The 19,373-nt window shown below is 42.5% G+C and overlaps 1 protein-coding gene across 2 annotated transcripts; it reads right to left on the minus strand.

Annotated features, from left to right (window-relative positions):
* Nucleotides 1-7,505: 7,505 nt before the first annotated feature.
* LOC146201566 (sterile alpha motif domain-containing protein 3-like) lies at nucleotides 7,506-19,321 on the minus strand. Of its 2 annotated transcripts, XM_084587649.1 has the most exons (10): nucleotides 18,988-19,321; nucleotides 17,959-18,081; nucleotides 17,787-17,860; nucleotides 17,551-17,700; nucleotides 16,067-16,154; nucleotides 13,769-13,927; nucleotides 12,811-13,023; nucleotides 11,959-12,130; nucleotides 11,201-11,286; nucleotides 7,507-10,067 (listed from the first exon to the last, which is right to left on the minus strand). In XM_084587649.1, the coding sequence occupies exons 1-10, from the start codon at nucleotides 19,129-19,131 to the stop codon at nucleotides 9,768-9,770; spliced, it is 1,509 nt and encodes a 502-aa protein (XP_084443775.1). In that variant the 5' UTR covers nucleotides 19,132-19,321; the 3' UTR covers nucleotides 7,507-9,767. The 2 variants fall into 2 exon arrangements, with proteins under 2 accessions (XP_084443776.1, XP_084443775.1); XM_084587650.1 differs by lacking the exon at nucleotides 12,811-13,023 and having other exon boundaries at nucleotides 7,506-10,067.
* Between the last annotated feature and the right edge of the window lie 52 nt (nucleotides 19,322-19,373).

A 19,373-nucleotide genomic window follows, 5' to 3' on the forward strand; every position in this document is an offset into this window, starting at 1 on the left:
CCGGGCCCATCGTTCTGCGATAGAAAAGCCGCTTGGTGTGGGAAGCGGCAGGATGATGCTTAGTGCACTGTCCGTGTTCCCACTGGTGAGAGCCTGCCTTTAGCTGAAATGAACGTTCCGTTCTTTTTCTAAGATCGAAATCGGACCTACCTTCTCGCGTACTTACAGCAAAAGCAGCGCAGAACAGACCTGGACTTCCAGGAATGAATGACATTTAAATATTTACTGTCACCACGAAGAGAAACAACAAGCTCGGCACACAAACTCACTGATTCCAGGTGCAAGGAACTCTCCCTGCGTATTAAAACTCCGCTTGTACTGAAGGGCTCCGATAAGGGGCCTTCACTGAAAATTTTAGAGGCAATTAGGAGGACCGCCTGTGTACGAAGGAAAAAGCTCGCTCGTGGAGTAACGCCCAGTTCGAAAACTCCCGCTGCGTAATGTCACGTGGCGTAGTGAGGCGATCAGGACATACAATTGGAGGCACATAAGTCGGTTCGCATCCGTATCGCTAAGTAGACTAATATTACAACACCCGCAACGCTGCATGAAGAACGGTTGCGTTACAATTTTGATACCACTGAAGGGAAACCTGTCGCCATATGGAGGTCAGTTATTGATGCGCTAAGAGTAAATGGCGCATCAGACAGGGTAAGGGGGAATAACAATTGCGCAGGAGTATGTCTTGTTCATGCCGTTGTTCCACCGCCGCTTCGATGGCTCAAGAGCGGCTGGCGTCACAGTTGCTATGGCAGTGACACAAGTGAGGTACTCGAACTGACGACCTTCACTCGGAAAGCCTAAGTCAAATAGTCATGACTGAAGTTCAAGTGCCAAATAAAGGTCAAGGTGAAAAGTCAACATCGACAAGCGTGATTCATGGTCATATAACACATAGTCATTGTCACAAATATCTGCTTTCACGGTGGACAGAGGCGTGGGATCCCCTTTACAATTACCCGCCGTCCCTCTAATGAGGTTTGCGGACACAGTTTAAAGTTAGGCCGGTCAACGAGTGAAGTACGTGTGTCAGTGTGTGACTGAGGAATAAGGTCACAAGAGGCACTCTTGCTGCAAACAAAAAAGATGACATTGTATAATAAACAGAACACACAAAAGCTGCAACGACAAATTGGTGATAAGAGACAACTCGGTAAATTACAGAATAGAATCCCAACAGTGAACAAATGCACTGAAAAAGGAAGGTTGCAATATATTGCAAAACAGATATTCAAAATAGAGTAAGTAGGAGCGAATAGTTAGACACAAAGTTCAGTGAACAAAATATAAAATATAATCAATGTTTAAACAAGACTGAACTCATCAGTTAACAGCCAGTTTGTGGAAAAATGTTCTCTCACAACTATGAAGTTCCGTAATCGGAGAGTCTATACATAGCGACGGCCTATGAGGTAACGAGACGAGCTGATCGTGGGCTCGAAAACCTTGACTTTACCAGAGCGGGTAAATTTATGCGAGAGTGACACCCTAGAGATTGAGTCTCTATAGAGCACACTGGCACCTGGCGCGATGGGACCTGTCTCTTATTCCCTAGGTCGGTTGCACCGCGCCACCTGTTGTTGACGTGGCCGGCCGGGCATTGCCCCGAAGAATCATGTCAGAGCATGATCAGAGAAATGGGGAGATGTTGCGTCTTCTGCTGATAAGAGGTAGCTTGTGACCGTAATACATTGTTAGTGTTGGGGGTGTGTGCTTGGTTTGACCTTGGTTGGGCCTGAAGGTCAGGCGTGCACAACGAGGCGAAACTCTGCATTGTGCGTAGAGCAGTGGATCTTTCGCTCTAAAAACTCCTTATGCTGGAACAATTTTGCCCTTGCGTTAGAAAGGCCAGAATCTAGAATGCCGGTAAGTCAGGTTGTGAGGTTGTGAGTGCTTTTGTACAAGAAGATTCGATTGAAGTTCTTTTTTCCTAACTGGCAAATTAAAAAAACCAATAACTAAGACCGTTATATAGGAGTTAATGACTTGACTGATTAGAAGTAGCTGAAGTCGTTCTTGCATTTGCGGGTCAAGAAAAAATTCTGTTTTCTCTCATGGCCACTGGCAAGACTGCCAGTGTAGTAAAAATTGGGGCAAGGGGACCCCCTTTATAGACAATAGCATTTCTCACTTCCCGAAAATTGGCAATTTCATTGCAGGAGGCACCAGAAAGGGGCAAGCTTCAAGCTTGGCAGTTTTTGCGAGAAACACGTAGCGCGTAACTTCGTGAACCTATATTTTTTAACATTTAGGAGCTGATCCAATGTGTACTGTACATGCTACATTACAAAGTATAAAAAGTGGCACATAGTGGTGTACGCGATCTCAACACTCAGGAGCAACTCTTGTTCACAAAGGCCTTAATTCTGAAGGTGCAAGTAGGACACCATGCCACAACCGGGCCTACCACGGCGACTAAGTGGTTAGCGGCCTCGAATGCTGACTCCAAATACGCGGATCCGATCTTGACCGAGGCGGCCGTTTTTTCGATGGATGCTAAACATAAAGCGTCCATGTACTCTGCGATGTCAATGCCCGTTAAAGAAAGATGCTCAGAATTATTCAGGAGCCGTCCATAAAGCGCGTCATCAAAACCCATGTTGTTTGGGGACGTAAAGCCCAATATACCACACCATATGCCATACAATACCATCTAAAACACAGACCAACTTCAGGGCAAGCCAGCGAACTAAGTACAGCAGAATAAAGACAAAAAAAAGTGCGCACAGTCGGCTGTGAACAAAATGTAAACATCCCGGATCAAGGCTGAAAAAGGACACCTATAAAATAAAAGAAGGAAAGGACTCCTTCTTGTCGTCTTGGAAAAGCCATTAGTCGTATTCGTTCCTATAGATAAGTGCTACAAACTGGTGAAGAGCACTTAGCATTTTTGGGCCAAAACAAAAATATCAATTTCCTTAATATAGGTGCATGCCCAAGACAGTTTGTGAGGATCGGAAGCTTATCTGGTGGTATTCTGCGCAGCAGCAAGCTTGGCCACATTTCCGCTAACATTCAAGGAAAGTCATTTTATTCTACCCATGTGGAAAATTAAGTTTGGCACCACATTCAGGTGTGCTAAGCTATCGACGACGAAGTAAACAGCCTCTCGTTTGCCGATGGCTTATATTCAGAGCGGGCTGAGCCCTACATAAAGCAACAAGGGTAAAGGGCTCTTTTATAAACTTAAACGCAACAAAGATAAAACTGCGCGTATTTCGCATAATCTCAGAAACTCATGCAAAATGGGGTTCATCATCATCAACTAAAAAGGCGCTACAGGATGAAGGAACCTACCATGCATCCCTCTGATTAACAAGATCATGTGCTAGTTGAGGCTAAATTATCCCCACAGATTATATATCACCACCCCGCTTTCTCCCGGCCGGCTCCTCCTACGCCAGCCTTCCTTCGGAATATTCTGTAACCGAAAGATAGCATCGGTTATCCCGCTTTCGCAGTATATTCCTTGGTCACGCCCATTTCTTCTCAATTTCAGTTAGGATACTATTAAAACGCGTTGGTTCCTCTGCCTATTGCGCTCTTTTCCGGTAGTGCTTTGTTTTTCTTTGGAATAGTACACAAGGATTGCGCTAGGATTAACGTTAGTTACAATGAACAAAACAGCTGCAATACCGCTGTTTACTTATGGCTCAGGTGACATGAGCCTGTCTGTACATACATTATACATTGCTTAAGGGTTTTTCTCTCAATCCACACGGCTTTTCATGTTTTGTAATGTGCTGCGTATCAATCTAAAAACACAAGCTACTTTGGTCCGCAGTGATACTATCAAAGGCCGATTCACACGACGGACCGTCGGGCCGCCCAACATGCGTCACGTGACGTCCTACTTGCGGTCTGCGAGGTCCACCACTGGCCCGCCTGGTGAGAAAAGCGGCGCCCCAGACTAGGTTTAGACATTGGTGCGGTCTTTCGCCTTGCTGCTTCAAAAGTTGCGGGCCAGCACCGCGCACACAACTCGCTCTCTCGCCCACACTGCCACTGTCCTTGTAACTCTCGGCCCCGTTGACAGAAACGCACTTAAAAATACCTAAAACTCACAAACTGCCAGAGGCGCGCGTATGTGCAGTGGCTTACTTTCCAAGAAATGCCGAGGGGTTCCCGGGTCCGCGCTTTGTCCGCTAGTTGAGATCGGACACCGGCTGCGGAGCCGAACAGCTTACGAACAAAAGGCGCGCCCGCCACTTTGGCTGCAAGCTGTAAAACGGAGGGGAGGCCCTCGATAAACAAACATGTAAATGAAAAAGGCGCAAGCTCACGTAGGGTATGAGAATGACTGCAAGCAGTCGTCAGTCACCTGTCTATTCTTCAATGATTCTTCGAGAAGGGCACATTAAATTTATATTTTTATGTAAGTGTTAATTTAATGTCTAGTGACTAATAATAATAATGATAATAATAATAATAATAATAATAATAATAATAATAATAATAATAATAATAATAATAATAATAATAATAATAATAATAATAATAATAATAATAATAAAAGAGTGGATTGCACTGATACAACTACGATCTACCGTCCTATTGCTTTCTTTCGTTTTAACTTGTACCATATACAATAGCAAAAGCAGATTTTATTTACTAAAATACAGTCTTCGTGGGGTGACTTCTCGTCAAGCCATTTATCTCTCGTCTCTTCTGCATCCTTGTTCTTTCCATATGCCTCTCTGAAACCTCCTCTCTCGTGCCATCCTCCCCAAGCAATTCCTTGGTTGCTGGATCTTGCGCTTCCCTCTTTTCTACTATGCTAGCTTTTTTTTTTTCCCTAGAAGTCGATATACCCACGTAGGTCTGGAAACCCTTCGAGTTTGCGCAGACTTTCTTCACTTCCCAAACTCGCTCGGAATGGTGGCGGGATCTTGTTTCACCTTCTTTCGAGTCTGCAGCCGTCGTCCAACCCCACTCGTTTGCCGCGCTGCGCTTTACGCCCCCCCCCCCCCCCTCCTTTTTTTCGTGTCGAACGCAAACGCACAGACGCAAACTGTTCGTTACGTGCGCGTTGGTAGCCAAAAGAGTGTACACAACAGGCATTATGAAAGGTGTTTTTCCGGCTATTTTATCGCTGTGGGAAACAATAATTTCGACCTCACAAGCCGACCTCACTCAACCTCAAACTCACGCATGAGGTTGAGGTCTCATTTGCTGACCTCACTCAAAAATATTTCAGGTGTGGCCGACCTCACCTCACTCCGTGAGGTTGAGTCATTTTGAGGTTGAGGTTGACCTCATGAGGTCGAAACCTCATGAGGTAGCCCACCTCTGGTCACTGCATAAGTTTAATTCCAGGTTGTACCTCTCTAGACCTTCTATGTTCTTTGTAAGTGTGAGGTCCGGAGATGTGTGCTTACTGACACTACTTCCTATCCTCGTCGGGCTGCCTGGATTGTTATTCAGTGTGAAGCCTTGCTCCTGAATATCTTCCCATAGTTACCTGCCTTTGGGGCATTGTTTGCTGTAACCCCATGCCTGATGGTGTGTATTGAAGTCATTTAATAATAGTAGCTGTTACCCTCCGCATACATTTTAGCCTTTTTGATTAATGCTCGGAATCTCATCTTTTTCTACGTTAGCGAGCTGTAGATATTGAGTACGAAAGTACTCGGCTCTGTGATGCTCCCGGCTAATACCTCCATGAACAAGTGTTCTATGTCCCTGGATCCTATCTCATGCTCCAGAGCTGCCACATTTCTTTTGACTAGCGCTGTCACCCTCGTTTTGTCTCCTTTGTTACTATGGAAAGCTTGGCATCCTGCCAATTTCGCAGAACCGCCTGTTTCTTGGAGCACTACTGCGAGAGGTTGGTTGGTATTCTAATTGTTTAAGATGCTGATGTAGCACTGGCTCCTTTTTCCTAAAACACCTGCAATTCCGCTGCTAGATTTTATTTTTAATACTCTTCGGTTTGTTCATCTTAAAACTGAAGTATCGCTTCCTCTGCTTTTTGCTGCCATCCTTTGTTGCCTGCCAACTCCACCTTTATTAGACTAAAGTTCTCTGCCTGTTTTTCCATCCCTTCATTTAGCTTCTGAATCTGTGAATTTATCTTGCGTTCATGGGTTTCATAAACTCTGTGAAGTTTGTGATCACACACTCTAGCTTCGTGAAGCCGTTTTCCAATCTTCTGACCCTAGTTTCCAGGTCTTACGAAGACCCCGTGCCATTGCTTTTGCGTTTCACAGGCAGCAGTTGAATAGGTCTTATGTCCTTATCAGTGTTAGCTCCCGCCTCGTTTCCTGCTACAGTTCCTGCTACTGCTGTGGGTTGCTGCGTCTGTGTTTGTGCCTGCGTTCGATTCTGCTGTTTTTCAAGTCTAATAATGGTTTCGTTTTGCTTTTCTACTACCTTCTACATTTCCTCGATTTGCCTCATTAATCTATCTATTTTCTCATCCTGACCATTCCCCTTACCTGGCTGCGACCCTTCCGCGAAGCTGACGCTCTTCTCTCCCGGCCTCTTGTCTCTTCCCCATGGGTTGCTCATTTCCTCGGGGTTGGCTCCGGGCTCGGTCTTTTCTTTATTTTGTTGTCGGTAACTGGAGATGCCCCCCCCCCCCCCCTTGTTTGGCTCTTGTCTCTTGACTGCCCTCTCCCTCTGGCTCGATCTCCTCCTCTTGTTTGTCCCCTCGAGTTGTGTCCTCCATTTTGCTCCCCGAGTCTTGGTAAAGAATAATCTCTGAATCTGCATTCTGATCCGTTCTTGTGGATCGCCTCTTGGCTACACTTTTTCTTGCCTCCATCGTTCTTCCATCTGCATGATTTTCTCCCAGCGCCACTTCTTGACGATGTACGGCGTGTGTTAGATGTATTTGCATTTGCTGACCCTTATGATCTGTCTCTTGCCGCATATCTGGCATACTGGTTCGCACCTGTGGTCATCCGGTGGGTTTTTCTTTCCGCATCCCCTGCATTTGATGTTCTTCGGATCCGGGCATACGTCCGCTATGTGTCCCATTCTTGCGCGTGCATAACACTGCCTCTTACGTCTTGTACAGCCATTATTTTACTGGAACTCCCCGAAAATGTTCCATCTCGGAACCTCTTTCTGGGCGAACATTATCATCACAACCTTGGATTCTTTCCCTATAGTCTTCAGACTCCGTAGATTTCCAGATTGTCTTCTTTCTTCAGTCTTATCCTAATATTGTCTTCCGTGTAGAATAGCGGGATGTCGTATATGACTCCGCTGCCGCATTTCTCCGCTGTCGCGGGATACGCCGTAGCCTCCGTGTCCTCCCCGTTGACCTTCAGTTTCTTCAGGCTCAGATATTTCAATCTTCTTCAATCTTCGGTTTTCGCATTTCGTTGCTTTTAGAATCGTCTGTTGCTTCAGGTTTGGTGAGACAAAGTCCTTGGCTCCTTCTATCGGATTTATACCCGCCGCCAGCTTGATTACGTCGCCCAACGCCAACGTTCCGTGCGCCATAAGTTTCGTCAGGCCTCCACGTGGCCTTATAATGATCTTTTCTGCTCCTACACACTAAACAACTTCTCACCCTTAAGGGTGGAAACTGGCTTGTCCCCAGACGCTCACCCTTTTTTAGTAAAAGGGTGCAACCAGTAGGGTGCAAACAATAGGGTGCAGATACTGCACCCTTAAAAAAGGGTGCCAAGCTTAAAATTTTAGAGGGTGCAATGGTTGCACCCTTGTCGAAGGGTGCAATATTTCCTTTGCACCTTTTTGCACCCTTACTAAAAGGGTACTCGAAGGGTGCACCACATGCATATGGACTGAAGCAGATGCCTCGGATTGATGCGGGGCAAGAAATGTATCCACAAATGTATATAAATACTATAGGCCTGCATTTCGAGTCTTCATGATTCTGGCCCTCGAACGATTGCTACAAGCAGAGGAACTTATTGTCAATGCTCGGTGACAACTCCACATCTCTTCCCATGTTTCCACCAATGCATGCGAGAGTGAAAACAACTTAAAAAAGGTCAGTGCATGGCAATCAATATTCAGTGAATGACAATGTAACAGAAAATGCTTCCCACAGATGTAATGTTCTAGCTAAGCAATTTTTACGATCCCGTTTTAGACTATATACTGCTTCAGTTGAGGGCCTCTCTGCACATATATCACAGAGGTGCTTGTCCACCATCCGAACATGCCTACAAAGTATACGAACATATCAAGATAGTGCAGGCTGATCCCTGAAACTGTTATTTGATTTTCCCCAGCAAAGGCAAATAGTATACACCTGCCGCATTGCGAGCATGCATATATAGAGTGACATCTATCAGTTTTGGTGGCAAAGTTTATTAACACTGTAACCAAAATACTTTGTTGGTTTACATAGTTGAACATCCCAAAATGACTTGAAATTTATTACACTGTATATCATGATTTAAATACAAACAAAACCACATCACTTAGTGAAATGCACCTCATTCACTGAAATGGCTAAGAAATACTTTATCAGGTGCGAGACAGCAAAAATAAGCTTTCGATACAAAATCTGCATTATTGAGCAGCTGTTGAGCATAAATGTAATTTTAGGGCAACTTGAATGAAGGCACTCAATGTAAATGTTCACTAAACCATCAAGGCTTCTGTTATGCCCTCCTTAGACTGCAACACAGTAGAAATACCTACTTACAAATGGCCCCAGTGGCCATAAATTAAGACAAAATATTGCCAGATTTGTAATAATGAACAATGATGGAATACACGCAAGTGCAGTGTCAATGAAATGACAGCTCAACAAAACTTGAATAGAGGCTAAATGTTGCATTGCAACTTGACGAAAGAACAAAGGAGAAAGGAACAGAGAGAGAGACAGATAAAGGAAGGAAAGGACAAAAACAGATTTTATCACCAGAAAAAAGATATGCATTGGTTCGTGCATTGCCCTGGTTCTTTGCAATCTCTTTTTAGCTTTTGTAGACCACGCCCTTCAGCAGAGTTTTCATGTTGTATCTCCACGGGCACGGAAAGGACTTTTGCCCTACCTATCAGCACATCAGAACTGTCAAGAGAGCTATCGCTAACTAATGCTTGGGGCCTGCCCTTACAAAGTTATGCCTGCATAGTCGAGTTTTAGTAAGCAATTACACAGGTCGCTGTCTGCCGGTTACCCCTGCACGGTCATTGCATCAGTAACGGAAGCCCTTCATCAGAAAATCAAGTGAGCATGCTTGGGAAAAAGATTGCGCCACAGAAAATATGGTTATACCTATTGTGGTATCGTGTATGCATAAGGTTGGCCACCACGTGAAGAAAGTAGTGAACAGACATGGCATGCTGGTGGTGTCGTTCACTCCGAAGAAGTAGGCCGAGCTGTGCTCACGCATTTCTATAGTGTTGAAAACCGAGCGTATGTAAGAAGCATGCTAACCGGTTTGTCAACTGCTGCATGGGGGCCGTTTATGAGATTTTTCACCTGGGGGAAGGCATACATAGGCCAGACCGGGTGCTGTACCAATGAACGGACAGGGGATCATTTGCAGGCTTTAAAGCACATTGTGCGAACTGTACTGCGTGCGAGCCGCAACTGAGAGACGTTAAGATCCTGGGTAGAGGCCACGAGAAGCCACAGAATATGGGGGAAATAATATCACACTTGCCTGGCTTTTTTTTGGTGCAAGTTCACACAAGTTTTGCCAAATTAATGCTTGTGGCAAAGCATAACACAGAAAACTGCATTTGTATCACAACAACACAACTGTCCTAACCCCTTGTACCTGTCTACAAATAATAAACAAGTGAACTCAATACAAAAGACCACAACATACAACTCAGCCTCTGTAAACATGCATATTTCGGTACACTTTGTTTAGAAATTTTGTAGCCACCGGTCTTGGTGCACTCAATGAAAGCCCAAAAAAGAGCCGCTCCAGCACAACAAAGGTGTTGAACAACTTGCGGTTGTACTGGATGTTGAAAAGCCAGTATGCAGACATAACAGCTGCCAGTCCCTCTTCAGCATTTTTTACGGAGAACAGTCTATCCCGGTCCACCCTCATATGCAGCAGGTTGGCATCCTCAATGTTTTCTCCAGAGTACAAGACGCAAGGGGTAGCTGGAACACTTGAGTCCTGAGGGGGCAATAAAATATTGCATCAGCACCTACTGTGCATGAGGTATTCCCTCATAACCACACTTTGATGCACTCTTTGTAAAGCTGCTTAAGGCTGTAATACAAACAATGTTAACACAAATTGCTTGTTTGATAGCTGCGCCTAAAATATTTATGCCCCATGGAATTATTTCGATGAAGGCCATTATGTCCACAATCTTAACTGGCAGGCTTTATGTTTCTCACTCCTTAAACAAAATTTACTCAGGTTAACATATGACTTAAATTGAACACTGGTGAAAGCAAACAGCACAATTATCTTCCCAACTGGAATCTGCAAGCTGTTTAGAGACTCCATTAAAAAACTTGTTATGGGGCAGTAGAGGTTGTGTTACTGTACTGCTTCTGAAAAAAATACAGTAGGTATGCGAGTATGGCATAGCCTTTACTGAAACGCAGTATTACATTTCTTTTCATGCCACAACATAGGAAAACTATTTGACTGTCATATACAGTGTGACACCATCTCCTGCAAACAGTTCTAAGGCTTTTTGCCTCTACTGATGCTGCTGCTGCTCTTTCCTTCAAGTTGTGAAAGCATTTTATTCCACCCATTCTTAAATTAGATTTACTGTTTATGTTTATGAGGCTTAATGTCCCAAAGCAAGTCAGGCTATAAGAGACACTGTAGTGGAGGGCTCAAAATATCCACCACCTAGGGTTATTTAATGTGCACTGACGTTGCACAGCACACTGGAGCCCTACTTTTCGCCTCCATCGAAAAGTGGCCGCTGAAGCCGGGATTTGATCCCGTGTTTATGGGCACCACAGTCAAATACCAAACCACTGCACCACTGCTCTGTCTGTTGCTCAATATAGGAAACATCAGGTATCAAGCAATCTTGAACTCGGAAAGAAAAAGATGTTGGCTTTCTATCAGACAGTATCTTCAAAAGAATGCAGGTCATCCAGTGGAAGGTTTTTAATGGACACATATAATGGTTCTCAGTAGAGTAACTATAAAGATAATTACCTTCACCTGCTAATGGCAGAATTATTTCTGCAAAGCATAACACATTTTTGCAAGTGTTTTGACCAAATGGCATAGTACTAAAAAGGCATTGTTGCCAAAAAACTTTTAAATGACCTTACCTCCTCGTGTAAGAAGAGAGTTGACAGAGCGTCCTGCTCCTTGACATTGCCAGACAATACGCGAAGGACTGCGATGGTCAGGATGTCTGAAAAGGAAGTCACATTGTCAACAATTGAATCCAATTTTATTTTATTGGCACCATACTAAACCCCAGTACCCTATGAAAAGGTTCCCTTTTCAGAAAAAGGATTTGGTTTTGTGAGCTTCTGTTCCTATCAGTCAAAGAATATAACGCGAGGCTATCCTCTTAATTACATCTGTCACAAGTTGAAAGCATTTCCTAGATTTTTAAATTGGCTGTTTTGTAGCTGCTATGGCATTCAATATTCTCTATCTAATCACACAGCTCTAATATTGTTCCCATTTTTTTTTTTCATCTGAGGCCAATAAACTGCAGCTCCAGACAAGATACAGGCTGTAAACCTAAAAACACTTCTCCAAACAACCAAATGTAGCAATAAGCAGCAATCGTGATGTCTAGTATCATATCTATGAAAGAAACCATTCAATAGGATAGAATAGGAAATACGTTAATTTCTCTAGGAAGGTCTTGTACTAGAAGCAGAAGCGGTCCATCTTCCGTCTTCTCACAGGGTCAGTGGCCCTATTCCAGGGCTGCGCTGAGCTTCGCTGCTCGCTGGGCGTGCTGGATCAGACCTAGTTGGCAATCCAGATCGCCGCTGGATTGCCAACTTTCAATAATATGCTATATACAGTAGGCCTGAAATGTGCTATTTAAAGTCATAACACCACTTACGTCGTGTTCGCAGCCTTTGTGGATCCATGTCGCGGGCTTGTTCCAGCAATGTCATGGCACTTGCTTCGCAGGTGATTACTTTCTGTTCAACCAGTTTAGCAATGCTCTCAATGCCACTTGCAATCGAAGCTGATGGATCAATTTTTGTAAGTATCTGGAAGTCGCTGCAGAACTGAGAGAAAAAATGCACATTTAACTGCTTTGGAACAAGAACCTAGCAAATTCTAAAAGTACAAAAATGTATCTCAATGAGACTCTTTGAACACACACACAGATATATATATATATATATATATATATATATATATATATATAGCAGACAATTGAAAGGGAAATGAGAGGCTTGCTATTAAAGAATTTAAAGGAGTGAACAGCCTAAGAGTGCAAAGCAAACGTTGGGTTTCTTCCCTTTTTTTTATGTTTATACTGTTGACATTGACACGAATTAGTCTTATGGTGATTATCGGCATAAAGAACATTAAATGCAAAGCAGAAGGAAAAACTGTGCCGATGGTGGGAGATATACACATATATCTGTATTTCTAAAATAAATGCCAGTTGCTAATCAGTGCCTGTGTAGTGTTCTCGCTTCATACTGTGTTAGCACTGCTTTCACCATGAAATAAAATAAATTGCCGAACCCTCCCAGAATGCATCTCTGCATCAAGTCACCATATTTTATCCCTGCCATTTTTTGCAACCTTTAGTTAAGTGCTTCATTTACAGAGATTGCACCATTTGCATTACAACTCACAAAACATGCACTAAGTTGCCATGAATGAAGGTGGCTCCCCAATCAAGGTGAACGATAGATTTTCCACCTCTCACTGGCATTCACAATACCTGACTTACCCTTTCGAAATTCATCACGTAAGGGTACTTCATTTTGATGTCACGCACATTGCTTGTAGCAAAATCAGAGATCCTATCTTTCGATGTCAGCTTCAGCCTTTCCTTCATCTCCTCTTCATCAGGCGCAGATTTCATATGCTCACACATAAGCCATTCAATATGCATTGCCAAGCTCTCTTCGTCTTCGCCTGGCATTTCACACATTGCAACGGCCTGAAGGAAGCAACACAAAGTAGCTAAACGTGATATACACTTGCACTATGCAAGGAAAAATTCATTATCTTCTAATTGAAATTCTTTACCTCACTTTTCATATGCAATATTCTTTAAGTTCATAGTCGCCATGAATTTCTTGATTGATAGTAAGATGTAATTAAATGTATTAACAAATGACCTAATTTGTTTTTTCCACCTGCTAGACAACCATTCAACCAACCAGCAAATGATTATGACTGAATGCCAAAAAATATGATACATATAATATAATACTCATTTATTATTCTTATTGTTTATTATAGGGTATTCTAGCTTTTTGCTGCTATATGCCCCCCCCCCCCCCAGTGGCTCAGTGGTTAAGGCACTCTACTGCTGAACCCAAGGACCTGGGATGGAATCCGGGCCGCTTTTCGATGAAGGCATAAAGCAAGGTGCCGGTGTGCTCTGCGATGCCAGCACATGTTAATGAACCCTAGTTAGTCGAAATTTGCTGGAACTCTCCACTACGGCATTTCTCATAGCCTCGGTCACATTGGTATTGTAAGCGCCATCAACCAACCCAACCTTTATGTTGCTACTTGTCTGACCTAATTTTGTTTAGTTTTGTCCAAAAAGTTTATGCATGCTCAATAATATTTGGAAGCATTAGCACATACAAATACTGCACACCTTGTTAGCTTTCTGTGCATTATGCTAGCTGAACAAATTGAAATATTGCATTATAGTGCAGAATGCTACTCACCATCTTTGGCATCTTGTGTCGCTGGAGCTCACCAGTCGTTGCCTTGCTAGATTTTCTTCGTGCTGCAAATTTACTACGGTTTTCGGCCACTCGTCCGACACGTGGCAGGGCTCGTCGTTGGTGCTTAAACCTGTACCGCAAGGCTACTTTCCAGGAGTCCTAAACATAGTAAAAAAAGGAAAATTAACTGTGTACCTGCATGCAGCAGGATTCAATGACACTGTATATTTTGTGTTTAACATCAGAAAGTGATTACTACAAAGGAAGGGGTTGAATTGAGATCTGACCATGAAATAAAATTCATAGAAAAAAGGGCAGCTACAGCTATACAAAACACAGATGACATAATGAATGGCAGAAAATATTAAGGCATTACAATTTTACTTCCTGATTATTCCAAGTCATGCATCCCGTGTAGCACTCAAATTGCCTCTGGTCTGCTCAAAACAATTCTTTAGATATTATCCCTTCATAATGAAATCGTAAAATAGTTTTGCTGAAAAAAAAAGTTAGTGAGCTGAGCAATGTGAGCTTTTTCAAAAAGAAAGATGCTTGGAATCACGAAATAGTTAAAAAGAATTCAAATGTTTGAAAACCACTGCAGAATTGTTTAATGGCAATTGAACAGGATTATGCTTTTAATTAAATATGAGGCATTAAGCTTTGTACTGAAAAATAATTTTATCATATTGAGAGAAAATGTCAAAATATACAATTTTTTTCATTCCTTTAGAGATATCAACTTGCTCTCAAGAATTTAGAAATAACCATAATGCTTCCAAAAGTCTATTAACAACATTGTCACAGCTCCATAACTATAAATAGCAGCAAAAACTGCCAAGCCTGCAAAAGATTGCATTTTGAGCCTTAAGCACCCTTCACATTTACCTTCAGGTTGGCCAAGTAAAAATGCTAATAGCAGATTAAATGCAAAGTTTTGTTTCCTTTCATTTCTGAAATTGTCATCCAGTCAACTTTTGTTTAAAGCGATAAAATAATTTTTGATGTTAGCTCTCGTGCCACAAGTTGTGCCGTCCTTTAAGGTCCATACAAGTTATATATGTGGTTATTTTATTAAATCTTCCATTTTTTCCACTGTTTGGTTCCTTATATTTTTAACTACGAAGCTAAAGAAGATATAATGTGACACTGGGCAGTTAGACTTCCATAGATTGTTTTTGCTTATAAAACTGAAATGAACCTACTTTGGCATTAGGGAGCCAAGAGCAGAAAAACGCGTGTATTCAGCATGCTGCCTCACAAGGACGAAGAGGGACGACCAGCCACAATGGCAGGCGTACACACACAAGTACTTTATATCTGAATATTACGAAAGCATTGCACGCCTCAGAGTGCAACGTGACCGAGCGAAGTGCACACCGGTGTGGTGAGAAACTCAAAATGGGCACAGGCGTTGAGCGCGGCCCGCTTGCACAGATGTGCCTCAATCACATGAGCAGGCTCCTCGCATGATTACCTGGTTGACTACTTATCTTTCCAATGCCTGCCTACAGTGGTAACTTCATTTAAGCACAGTAACTATGCATTTCATTTGCTAACGGTGTCGACGGTTTTGTGCTCAGTGGTGAAGATGTGTTAGGAGATGACGCAACTTATGGTGCGAGAACTGCACTTCAAAAATTTTTTTTTTCTTGCTTTATACAAAAAGTACTTCAATGAAAAAAAAAAGCAACATGACTGGCAATAAACTGTTGTACTCAGTATACTATTGCATTGTTACCTGAGCACTCAGGATAAAAGTAACAAGCTTTTTATTGCCAAAAACACTGTCTTCAATTCTAGAATTTGTTTACCTTGATGTACACTGTTTCGTCCCCTGTAACAGTACTTATATTTAATAGCCATGTAGGAAACGAAGCTGGTTATTAACAAACTGCCGAGTAGCTTGATCCTTAAAAAATCAATGAAAATGGTACTTCTAACTTTTATAGTCTTTTAAAGAACATTTTTACCATGCAAAACTGCATGCCCACCCATCTAAAAAGATAACTATGAAAACGCAATTTTACATATACGTAAAATGTTTTCTCAAAATTTATTTTTTTAGCCTAGGACTCTTGGCATGGAAAGACCAGTCGGCTGCCTTCACTGCAAAATGAAGTCTTTTCACTGTGTTTGAAGATGAATCATAACCAGCAAATGTAGGTTGTAATTTCATGCACTGCTCCGCTCAAGGCATCAACTTTTACACTGTTACTGCATCTGCTAAATGTGCTATCATAAAGGATGCGCCCATTATAGGTAGGTGTCACCAGCAAAAAAGGGATATTTACTTACAGCTCCACTTCCTACAACATCCTTTAGCTGAGGGTATTTCTCGATCAGAAGTGAGGTGACTTTTGCATAAAAATTGCGGGTAGGGAACCTGAAAAACATTACCAAAATTAACCTTGTCTTAATTTGCCATCAGCTACAAATTACACAATTGCCACAATGAGCTGTGATTAGTTTGCTCTCACCAATATTGCAATTTTCCTCAGAAATGCATGCAAGTAAATATTCAAAACTCGAGCCTGAACACTTTTAAAGTAATTTCAAATTTAAGGGTCTTCCCCTAAGGTCACTCAAATGATGGTCTGTTGACCTTTTTCATCACAAAATTGTCCTCAGTTTCGTCGATACCTTTTCTGTGCTGCTGGGCCTTCATTTTATATAGAATTCATTTTATACCCTTAGCAGGGAAGAAGTCAGACTTACAAATGCAACTTCTTGCATAAGGATCTTACTGGACTGGTGGTAAGTGCATCAAAATTATGCAATGGTTTTAATGATATTGAAATCTGAAGTAGAGGACAAGAGGTGGAAAAAGTTTAAAGAACATCCAAAACATTTTTTTTATTGTCCACAGACATTTTCTTTGCTCACCATTTTCTTGAAATTAGCATGACTGTATCTCTGTATTGAGACATAATATAAATATAAGCTTTAGCAGTTTGATAGATAAGTGTGTTGACAACATAGTGTGAAATTGTTGCTGCTCTACCAAAAGCATTTTTTGAGATAAAGGCTTGCAAAGTAGGTAATATTTCATTTCCTAGCCCGATTTTGAGATTTTATAAAAGCCCCTATACTACCGAAAAAAAGCAAAACTTAAGTGAATACAAATGAAACATGCACATATTTAGTGAGACAATTTTCAGCTACCTAACTTCTACATTTTGTGTAATTCATAACCAAAGTTGGACAAAACAGCAGAGAAGATAGCCGTGGCACTCCACTTTTTTGTCCCTGTGCCCTGTGCCTCGAAAAGCGTTTTGGCAGCAAAACCAATTAAGGTCTTTTTTGCAGTCATCAGGCAACAATATATAAAATTTTGATGTAATTATACAAGGTAGACCGACCATGCTTTGATCTTTCGTGGAAATACCCTACATGAGACCAGAGCTTAATATACGAAGCTCATTAATAAACAACATATTTGATTAACGTCTGAATTGAAACTCTTGAGGAAACCAATGAATGGTTTTGCCAAACCGTTACACGATTCCAGATCAAATTAGAAAAAAGATTTCAGTATTGTTTACAACATTACAGAAATTCAGCAATCGTCAAGGTTTTTAAATTAACCAAAACTGGAATTATCAAGCATTCATTCGGCAATGCTCTCTAAGCTTTGAAATATAGAAAACCTGGGAATAAAACCTTCATATACTATTAATGGTATCAAGATTTTTTGCGCAATATATCATGCCCTGTGACTGATTTAGCAGGCATGCTTATGCTCACAGCTACCAAAATAATTCGGAGGATAATTTACTCACAGAGTAATCTTCATCATTTCAGTGAAGAGCGTGTTGACGATTTTTTTGAACGCTGCCGAAGAAAGCGGTTTGCCACTGACTATGTCACCATGTAGGGCTCCCAGGCTTGGTAACACAAAAGTATGGCCATCATCATCTGAGTGTGACGGCCTGCAAGAAAGCTGTAGCTTAGAGCTCAGTTCTGAACACACTACCTGAGACTCATAGACTATAGTACTCCAATCAGACACACTTACAAATCAAAATAACCGCCCATTCCGATTTCTTGTTCTTGCTCACCACTGGGAGTCACATTTTCCGACGTTGTATCCTGTAAGTGAAAAAAAAAAAAAAAATCACGAAAGCTTAAATATAAATTCATGTCTGTGCTGCGGCTTTCCTTGATATGCATTTCTTAAAGATAAATACCTGTGACGAAGTTGAAGCAATCTGCTCCTTACTGACATGTGAGTGCAGCTGAATTTTTGACATATCAGCAATTGTGTCTTCATCAGAGAGGTCAACATATTCTTCGAACGCCTTGTCCAGTATCTGTGAACAACGAAGTAAAAGTGAGTTTTTTTTCCTCCTAAACCAAAGTTTTTGCCGAAGAAAGTTATCAGTCCACAACGACGTGGCGACGTGGGACAGACAACTTAAGCGACTTAATCAAGCGCCGAAGGCAGCTCAAGCCGTCACTCGTTTGAACGCGCTGAGGACCGGCCAGCGCAGCCACCAGCCCCTTTCATACTTCCCGCGCATTGCACTTGAGAGAGTTTATAAGAGGGAAAGTTTATAAGAGACAGTTTTCTAGCCTCTCACAGTAGAAAAAAGAACGAAAACAAAAAATTTCGAACCCACAAAATCTGCGCTCACTCTACATTCTCGAGAGCATGGCGCCTTTTGACAACACCGCGCCTCTCAAAATTGACCAAAGCGCACTGCCATATTGGAGACTGAGCTGTGCTCATAGCACAGGAAAAAGCTGCGGATTCCCCCCCCCCCCCCCCCCCCCCAACTGCTTCACTGCCCAGTCAAACCGGTTTCTCACAGAGTCGTGAAAGGTCTCACGTACGGCTGTACACAAGGTTGTTCCGGCACCCGTGTGTCACGTGATTGCGCATCCTGGAAGATTTCGTGCTTGCAGAGCAACATTTATTCCCTGTCGTTTTGAAGAACATGCAGCCCGCAATTAATGCTTTAAGCTTTTGTCACTGACGAGAATGACATTCTCATATCTGGGCTGTGACGAATAGGCGATTTGTAGAGCATGGTATGGCAGCGGCTACGACAGGTTGGCGCGCGCTTCTGGAAAACGTGCTTTGTCAAAAGCCTCATTTAGCGACTCAACACTCAACGAAGCTTCCTTTCGTATAAATAAGTTTCGGGCAAAGTTTTCAACACATGCGCGAGCCTTTTTGAGCGCCATTGAAAACAAAGAAACAAAGATACACTTGCCTGAAACGAGCTCGATGACAGGTCCACCTTGCCGCCGAGAACCGGGCAAGCGCGAATGGCTTCTTTGAGCGCGTTGAGCGTGTTTCCCTCAATTGAATATGTCCTGGCCGCACCAAGGTGTGGCACAGCAACTAAACACCGCATCGTAACTGAAAATGCTTAGAAAGACACCTACACAAGCTTTCCGACGCGCTAGTTGCCGAGGAAATCAAAAGAATGCGAGCACGCAGCGAGCACCACATTAAACGCATCGAAGAAAGAAAGCATGGAGGGAGCGCGCGGCAGAACCTAGTAATAAAAAATAAAAAGGAGCGAGTCGTCCCACGTGATTAGAGCACGTCATGGCTTGATATCCACAACCAGCGCCTCCTCGGCGTTGCTACAAC

Source organism: Amblyomma maculatum, chromosome 1 (genome assembly GCF_055883805.1).
Source record: "Amblyomma maculatum isolate TAMU_Amacu chromosome 1, ASM5588380v1, whole genome shotgun sequence".
Lineage (NCBI taxonomy): Eukaryota > Metazoa > Arthropoda > Arachnida > Ixodida > Ixodidae > Amblyomma > Amblyomma maculatum.